General features: G+C 33.5%; 1 protein-coding gene across 2 annotated transcripts in view; it reads right to left on the bottom strand.

Annotated features, from left to right (window-relative positions):
• Positions 1 to 836: 836 nt before the first annotated feature.
• LOC108557331 (protein bunched, class 1/class 3/D/E isoforms-like) overlaps positions 837 to 9,868 on the bottom strand; it is a 26,386-nt gene continuing 17,354 nt past the window's right edge. For both annotated transcript variants that reach the window (XM_017913809.1, XM_017913810.1), the window contains exons 2-3: positions 3,216 to 3,267; positions 837 to 2,991 (exon numbers count right to left, since the gene is read on the bottom strand). In XM_017913809.1, coding sequence (XP_017769298.1) covers positions 2,722 to 2,991; positions 3,216 to 3,267 — 322 coding nt within the window. In that variant the 3' untranslated portion in view covers positions 837 to 2,721. The remainder of the gene's footprint in view (positions 2,992 to 3,215; positions 3,268 to 9,868) is intronic.

Genomic DNA, 9,868 nt, shown 5'->3' with positions numbered 1-9,868 from the left:
CACTTACATACAATAATAATTATAATAATATAAACGATAATATAATAATATAGATTATAATAAACAATAACTAAACTATGAGATATAATAATATAATTGTGTAACAAAAAGAACTTATAAATATATATATATATATATTTGATAAACGTATATAATAGACATATAATAAATGTAATAATCATAATAATAATAATAAAAAGGGGAGTTATATTTATTAATAATAATTCGCGGTAAACGCGAGGAATCGTGAATTAACAAACTAAATCATGCATAACTATAATAATAATAATCGACTTCATTAACATTAATACAAGCTTGAACTAGTCACGTGAAGAAAAGACTGATCGATGATGTCCAAGAGCGGATGGCAATGTGCACCCCCCGAAACTTCAATCTTTGTCTCGGGGTGTGCTAAGGTTATCAAGAGAACCGCCCTCAATCACCGACAGAATTTTCGCGGGATCTATAGCCATCAACATAAAACTAGTATTCATGCAATCAATATATATCATAAGAATAATAATTATATATATATAAAAAAAACGTAACTAATATAGAACAAAACATAGTGAAGTGATGTATTATTAGAATATAATAGTTATCTTTTAGTAATCAATTATCCTTCCCTCGTACGTTACTTTACTTTACACTCTAAAGGTCGCTTGGAATGCACAAAAAAAACAAAATTCTTTGGTTATACACACATATCATTACGTTTCTTTGTTTCCTCTTCCCATCGTCGTTACGATACACATTCACTCCTTTACATATATATTTATTTTCCCGCCAATTTTCTCGTTTATTTGTTATGTACCTCTTTTTATCCGTTTTTTTTTCTCTCCGTTTTATTGTTCAAAATATCATCTCCATTCCTTCCTCGCATCTCATAACATTATTATTTGTTTCCTCTCTCGCCTCAAGGTTTTCCTACCAATAAATTAATATTTATTATTATTACAAATTAATGAAACACATCACAATATAGTTTATTATTCTTATTAATATTACTTTTTTTTTAAATATATACTTTCATATGTCGTTAGCTCTAAAAGTGTTAGTAGTATAAATAATTTGTTGTTTTTTTTTTCTAGTTATTTTCTTAATATTTTCTCACATCTTTGCTTCGAAAACGAGATGGTCATTTCCATCTCGTAATTTTCTATTTGAAATTTGTCGTTAGCAAATCACACTTGTCTATGTTTTTTCTTCATCTTCATACATATACTTGTGTGTATACTTGTTTTCATATATATTTTTTTTTAAATTTATTATTTTGTTTACGTTGAGTTAGTATCGTGTTATTATTAACTTAGCACAGCCATTATTTACTAAACTAAGCAAGACTAGGCCTAAAGAATGCTTGGACGATCAGATCGAATATTTTTTTTATTGAATCCACAAAATTTAGTTGCATTTGCTTTCACACTTCAAAAAATAAATACTTATGTATTTCCAAGACTTATTATATTATTTTTTTTTTAGGTATAAACTAAATAACAAAATATCGTCGACTATATGAGAATTGGCCTTGAAATGAAACAAAAAGTTTTTTTTTTAAATAATTGATATAACAAAAAAAAATACAAATAATAATAATAATTAGGAAAACTTAACAACCTCGTGGCTTTTTCATATATCTCAATCACATACCAATAGCACCAAACATTTCTCTCTTTCCGTCAATTTTTGCTTCAACATGTCCCGCTTCTCTTGGCTTTTGTTTGTGTGTTCATTTTTTCGTTTATTTTCAATTATATAGCCGACAGTATTTCGAAACGGAGTGGAATCAAAGATAAAAAAAATAATGGATTTTGCTGCGTGGGCAAAAAGAAGAGGTTCTATGTCAAACAAACTATCACACGCGACAATCTCGTTCATTCACTCACAACTCGCACATACCTAGCTGATATTCGTTAATTTGTTATTTTTTTTACAAGGGAAGAGATGGAGGTCGATGGGTAACGGTACAGGGCCGAAGGAAAAGCCTCTGTCTTCAATTAGAGAATAAAAGCATTCGGGGTGGGTCCTAGAGGGTGGTTTTCCCAAGGTATATTCGTTTCCCCCCCAAAGACCTATCCCAATGCATACATAAATATATTGATTTCCCGCCCTGCACCGTTCGCCGCACCTGGGAGGATGGATGCATGCACATCAACTTCGAGGGCTGCTGCGGATCCGAAGATCCACCGGTTTCGATTAACATTAATTTGTCACGTCATTTGGTTTCTAACTTGTGTATAAATATCCAGTGAACAAATCAATGTAAAATATATAAATATAACATTTTTTTCATATATTAATATATATATATATATTTTTTGGTATTTAGAAGCATTTCTAAACAGCTAAAATACGAGAAGCTTGTTTTGCTGAGGTCAGGCCTCGCAAGGCCCGTACCCCGGCGGTATTCCCTGAATGATTTCTTTACTTTATTTTCTTTATTACGAAGTATTACCGAAGAAAAAACACGTCGGTTTTTGGTGTTAACCTTGAAAGGCTTGATCACTTTGATATCTCCTTGAGGGGGTGGCGCGCACCCCACCCGAAACAAAAATAATGTTTTACCCAATCGATCAAAATTTTGTTGCTTGTTTGATTAGAACGGTTGTAGTTTTTGTTTTTAACTTGTTGCTTGATTGAATATACAAAAAGAAATAATAGGGTTTTAGTTTCTCATCGTCACGTCTTCCTATCGCCGATCTTGTCGCATCCTCCTCCATCCTAGATGGTGTACTGATGCTGTGCGTTACCAATGATGGCGGCAACCTCCATATCTTCCTTCTTCATGTCACTCTCATATTCGATCTTCTTATATTTGGTGGTGGCGGTGCTGTTACTTAAAGCGCGAAGCACCTCTGGCGTGGCGTTTGACTTCAAGAAGTCGTTCTCCATCTCGAGTTGCTCGATTCTCTCCAGCAGCTCGACGATGCGATCCTTCAGCACCTCCACCTCGTTGCGCATCGTGTACATCAGATGGTTCTTCACCAAATCCTTGAGCAAAAAAAAAACAAAAAGAATAACATCAATTAAATGTAGTTCTACAATTGGCGGGAATGCCTTGACGTCAAATCGCATAACCGGAGTTATGAGATTTGCGGGGGGTTAAGACAATTAAGCGAGTGAATGCAAGTGCAATTCTATAAATAATCGATGCAAGCCTATAAATAGCCACGTGGGACATAAAAATTCAATTGAAGCTGATCAACAGTACTTACCATCGCTTGTTCGATTTTTGTATCAATTACTGCGCTCGTGCAGCTAGTGACACTGAAACAGAGAAAGAAACAAAGAAAGAGGAAATCAGTGATCGTGTGTCACACTTGGTACATATACAAATGATGGGTATGTAGTGTATCGTGATTGTGATCGCGATTGTGTGATCTTTCAGAGATTGCGACTGCATGTGTGCATCATGTGTGCTCTCGAGAGAGCGAGTGTGGATCAAGTGCAATTGTGACAATGAATTCCATTGAATCAATGGACGTTTCGGCGGTGTATTTATAGTCCTTAAAATAAATGCCAATTGGCACCGAATTCGCGCCAATAAAATGCCCCGACGCCTGCATTCGTTCGTCACTTTACCAAATCCTCCGCAACCTGACCTCCTCCTGTTTATTTTGACACACTCAATAAAATGCCATAACAATAAGGCACCGCTTTCGTTCGGTTAATATACGATTCCGATTCCTTCAAACCAAGCATCAGCTTAGGTCAAAGACTTTAGATCCAGGGTGTGTGTGTGGTCCACAGCCATATTTGGACACGAAATTCTTCCACGAAATCTATTTATTACCATTTAATTTGCTTTGCTAACGAATACTCAAGCTTCTTATATATAGTCTGTCAATTCTATAAAGTTTTTTTACAAATTTTATTTGTTATTGCTTTGCTATTAAAATATAATTTTAAACTTAATAAATTATTTCTATATTTTTGTACTTCAAATTGGACTTATTTTGAAATACAATTTATATATCATACAAAAATAAAAAATAAACTTTTGAAAGAAATTATAAAACATGACCTACACGAGAATATGTGTAACATAGGTCATAGGACGTTGATTCGATTGAAGTCGAAATACGTGTAACATTGAAGCCGAGAATATTTATCATTTCGGTCGGCCAACTGCTTGTACTTTCTGCTCAAAACATTCCCAATACAATCTATTTTCATAATGGCATTCCATAAGGCTGACCTCGCGGTTTTCGAGAAAACTCACCAGGAGCAAACGCACGAAAAAAAAAAAACGCGAGCTCACACAATTTTCACCATTTTATCGATTGCTTCAATTCAGACTGGTCGAATCCAGTTTTCATCTCTGAATTTAGGTTTTAACGAAATTTACTTCAAATGATTCATGGGTGAAATATATAAAATCACTTTGATTTCTTACTTGCACGACGGATCGGTGTTGCGGTGGGCAAATCTCAATTAAATTACGTTAATTGGCGATTTAACCGCGAAAAAATAAATAGCAAATGGAAAATACGTATGTACAAATAAAGTGTTACAGAGATTAAGCAATCCATTTACAACGATCCTCTAAGGTCGGTAAAGCCTTAATCATAATAACGCGCGATTTTATATATGGCTTGGCCTGTTATTATCTTTCTATTTCTGGTATTTTTGTCCCACATACTTTTCAGTGGCGCACATTTCTGTCTGTGTGGTGTTCGATGAAGTTACTCACGTTAAAAACTTACTTTAATACTTACTAGATATGTTATTTTTTTTTAATTATAGGCACGTAAACTAAGTTCAGATCAAACAGTTCTAGTATTTCATCCTTCTTTATTTATATACTGAATAAAAAATAAAACTTTCATGTTTTTATTTGCCTGCTTTAAACTTTCAACACTGAGTAAATTCACGTACTATTGCGCATTTCATTCATAAGCTGCGATAACTATAATTATATAAAGCACGTTTCAAAGAAGCAATACAAATCAATATAATCTCGCTATATTTATTTAAACTTTCATTCAAGTTTAATACTATCTATATATATTTACTTATCTCTGCTAAATTTTATAAATAACGAATGATTATACTTAATTGAATCCAATGATTTACAGAATTTAAATAAATATCGCATATAGTTTTAAACCTTGGAATTATTTGATTTTATGTTTTATATTAATAAGCGTAAACAAATACATTATGATTTTATAGTAAATTCATTTTTTTTTCATATTAATTAATGAATAGAATGAACGAATGTATGTAATCTAGATTTTCGTAGAATTCAATCATTTATACTTTAACACAGTACATTTTTCAATACATTTACGAGCGTGAGAACAAAGGAGTTTTATGACATAATTAACGGGTAACGATTTTTAACAAAGGATAATAAATCATTCGTTTCCATAATCGCATAGGTTGTGAGCAACAATAACCAAATGAACTTGTTTTCATATGCACACAACACGTCAATAGATGGTAATAACACTTAATGATGAAGTTTCATACGTCAACGGATAAATCTTATTTTTGAGAATTAATAACTAAAATAAAAATCTGTTTCGTAAACTGATTGAAAAGTGATATTGAAATTGTTGGAAATGCATCGTGTTTTCGGGGGAATTATGTAACGACGGAGTTGAGGAAGTCTCGTAAAGACTCGTCCTCTCGAAATGATTCGATGTTGGCAGAGCGATCTCGGGGTCCTTGGCCTTTTGTATCAATCGTTGTCGGCGCGGACAATAAAGATGTAATTTAAAATACGCATCGAACGGAATAAAAATAGTGAGCAGCGGCGACACCCAGGCGAAACGACAAAAAAAAATGAAATCAACAAATAAATAAATTAAATTAAGGAAGGATTATGATGGATGCCATCCTTGGGACTACGTTATCGTCGTGATCCTTGAACGGAGGCGGGTACTGCCCTCTTCCACCTGACTTGACTCACTATATCTGATACAATTTTTTTTTTCGGGATAGGAAGGACTAGTCTCTCGCGCGTGCCTGCGTGCTTTCCACCTTGTTTACTTTCCCGGAATAGGTGATCGTTGATGATCAGAGTGCGAATGGCTGGAAATAGATTCGGACTACGGACTACAAGAGCACGTGTTTTTTTGTGGTGGTGCCAAACACCTTGCTGGTGAAAAGCGAAAATCCGGTATGTTCTGAGAATTACGGAGACAGTTTCAATACTAGTGATGTTGTTGATGATGATGATCATCAGCGTGATGACGATAATAACAGCGTGCTCACTCTTCATCCGGACGCTGGAAAAACAAACAGGCGGCTAATTGCATTAACCTTGTCTGTATTTGTACGAATGTTTTTGTCAAAATCAATGCTGGAAAACAATCTGTCCGACGAAAAACAAACTTGTGAGAGGAGGCGGCCGTTGACTTGGACTCCCTGACGCAAATAGAAGGTGCTCGCTCTAGCGAGCTGTGGTGTATTCTACAACTTTTTTTTCTTTCCTTCTCTCTACTCTTCTGCCACTTTCTTCATTTTCTCTGTTGTTATTTCCTCTAGATTTTTAACTTCCTATCGAGCTTTGGCGTAGAAAGATTGTGAGAGTTAGAGTTTGTGATAGTTGGAGAAGAATAGAGATTTGAAGAAACGAAAGATGAGTTAGACATTAAGAGGATGAGAGATTGGAATCTTTAATTTTCTGCCTGAAACTGAAATCGGCCCCATTGGCACCCGTCCAGACCGGACGTTACCTTGAGAAGGTCACACCTGTGCCACACATTCTGGGTACTCGAGGATCGTCCCGCACGAAAAACTCGTTTGCCGGTAGATTCCAATGGCCACGGCGAAATGAAACAAAACAAAAAATCCTTTCCCTCCTTTTTTTCTCATGTATAAATATATATATATATATTTAATCGTGTCCAATCTGCGCTCTTTCATAACAGACCCGGACATCATCTTATTCCATGAATTTGAAACATTGCATTTCCTTATTTCAAGTTAAACTTCAAGAACTGTTCACTTTCATTTACATTATTTAAGTTAATTATTTATGTCTACTTCGTACATTATTTTATGTTGATTTTTTTTTTCATTTTATTAAACTTGGTACAAATTTGGTAATTTTTAAACTATTTTTTTTTGTATTTTCTTTTCATCATACAACTTCATTATATCTAATTGCTTATTAATTTCCTTAATTGCACTAATTCCCAGATGAATATGAAATATATTTAGTCCTTTCAAACTGATTCTGAAAGAAATGCTACTTCTTTTAAATTATTGAATTTTCTTCAAAAACATTCGTTTTATTAGTTTCTTTTATCCTCAAACAGCCTCATTATAGCTAATTGCATATTAGTTTCCTTAATTGAACTGTTTACAAATAAATATTGTATGAATTGAAACTAATTAGCTTCTTGCAGTAAAATATATATTTTTGAATTTCAAACGAATTCCACGTTTATGCAATTGATATTAGTTATTAAAAATAATTAGACTTATCTATATGTATTAACATTATTTTTGTTTACTTTACATATAAAATAATTATTTATTTCTATCATTACTCGTTTTAAGTATTTCAAGTTTCAGTATTACTTTAATAGAAATATTAATGGAAATAATCTATATTGGTCGAGGACTGACCCCATAATCGATACTTCTAAGAGTACATAATTTAATATAACTATGGAATTATCAATAGGGTGTAATAATTGATATACATAATGGGACATGGGACATAATCAGAATGTTTATCGTTAATAATAATTGAAGTCGAAAATCACTCTAATCCGGTTGCCGATTGCACCTTGTTTTTCTTGACCATTTGGACGCTGTGTTTTAAAAATGCATGGCTTCCAGAAACACATAAACATAATCATTGATTCGGTCGTAACACATTTCTGATTGCGAAACTAATCCATCCGCGATGTGATAGCCTATTGCCCAACGTGAATAATAAAGATTGTTTCCGTTATCTTTATTGGATCGTCGCAAGACTGATGTTCTCAAAAGCCTTAATGCTCTGTCTTATAGACCGGCCCCGACGATGTCGCCGTTTTCCGCGGACTTTTTACATCTATCTATTCCCTCGGACCCGATTCCGACTACCGCTGTCTTCTATCCAACCATCCATCCATCGACTAGTCTAAGCCAGAAATAGATGTAAGGAACTACGTGGAACTGTTTGTTTCTATCCTTCTATTATTTTCGCGCACAGTTAATTTCTCTTTTTAACCATGTGGAAAATTGACAGGCATTTTCTTTTCCTACATTTTGTCGGTATCCTTCTCTTTCGTGCTCCGTTCGCACTCTAATGCATTTTTCCAGGTACGTGCACCGGTGAAAAGCGAAAGGCTCGACACTGAAATATTTCGCTATTTCTGCAATCCTTTGCATTTCCGGTTTGACATCACGTGATGCATGTTTACAAAAATACAAAGATAACACATTGGTAGTAGCATTCTACCTACATATAGTGTACTTCTTTTTTTTTTGCAATATTATTTAGTTCACGTTTGCAGTTTTTGTACCACTGACACGCACACGTAAGCTGCGATCGCAAAATGATACAGAACGAAAGGAAAGAAATTTGAAGAAAAAATAATAAATTTTGCATGGTTTCACCTCGAAATCTTGGCAACGATCAAGCTTGGATACAGATGTAGCTTATTCCTTACCGAAGATTCCCCCAAATACTACTCCTTTTCTTTTTTAGTAATCTTATGTTTCCAAAATTAAACTGTATAGTTAATGGTTTTAATAGGTTTCGTAGTAAAACGTGATTGGAGCAGTGCTGAATTACTATTTGGGACAAGCGGATAAATTCACAGGAATCGACCGAAATCCGGGTTTTCCACCAATTAGTATTAAAAAAAATATGTATATAATCACGAGACATTTTGCGAGTCACCGTATCGTGTCGATTGCATAAGTCAAGTTAAGCGAGTTTGAATTTTTGGGGATTGAATCGTTACGCAAGTGGAAAGATACAAACAAACAAACATGTGTCTTTCGTTGGGTGATTTAACTATCCGAAGTGGTGGGAGAACAAAAAAAATAATATAGATGAGAAGAGAGTAAGAAGATGGGGATACGAAAATAAATGGAAGAAAAAAAGATAAAAAAAAATCAGCGCTCGACAGAGGCTTTATTTATTTTCGTTTAAACAGATTCGCGAATTTTGGATTTCCGTTTCGAAACCTCTCAAATAATTTTGTTTTTCTTTTTTGCTTTCTTCGAAGGATTTTCCTTTTCAATGTACGTGCACATGTTCAGATAAAAATATAACAAGGATTATTTGATTCATTTTGTCGGTCGGTGGAATTCACTTTGAAGTATTTCCAAAAAAAAAAAATTCCATTCGCTGAATCATTTCGTTTTTATTTTTTCGCTGTGTGTTTGCATTCACGTTTAAAAATGGAAATACTTATTTCGACAATTTTTTTCATATTGTATGTTTATGTAATTGGTATTAATTAAATAATTATTATTAATTATAGAAGTTTTAAATATACAAATTTAGAATTAAATTAATGAAATTAATTTTTAATTATAAATAACTTATTGTTTTTAGAATTTTTTAAGAAATTATTTTTGGAATATTTTACTTAAAAAGTCTCTTTGTTTGTTTAACTTTTCTCTGAAAGTAATTCAATGTTTGTGCGTGCAGACGGATTGTTGTTCAATGTTGGCAGATTTACAAAGTAAATTTGAAAGAGTGCCCACTTTGTACATATTGCAATACAGTTTCAGGAAAAAAAATAGGAAGGTGTTTCGCGCATTATGTCCCAAATAACCTTACCTAGCAACATCTTAATAATAGGATTTTAACAAAAAATTTAATACAGTTGTCCTGGACATTTAATTTGGAAAATTTTGTTTTCCTTTAAATTATCGTTATTTTAAGATATATTGGAATAGGAAAGTG

This window comes from Nicrophorus vespilloides, unplaced genomic scaffold (assembly GCF_001412225.1).
Source record: "Nicrophorus vespilloides isolate i.1.1-1 unplaced genomic scaffold, Nicve_v1.0, whole genome shotgun sequence".
Lineage (NCBI taxonomy): Eukaryota > Metazoa > Arthropoda > Insecta > Coleoptera > Silphidae > Nicrophorus > Nicrophorus vespilloides.
This window is presented reverse-complemented; position numbering and strand designations above follow the sequence as displayed.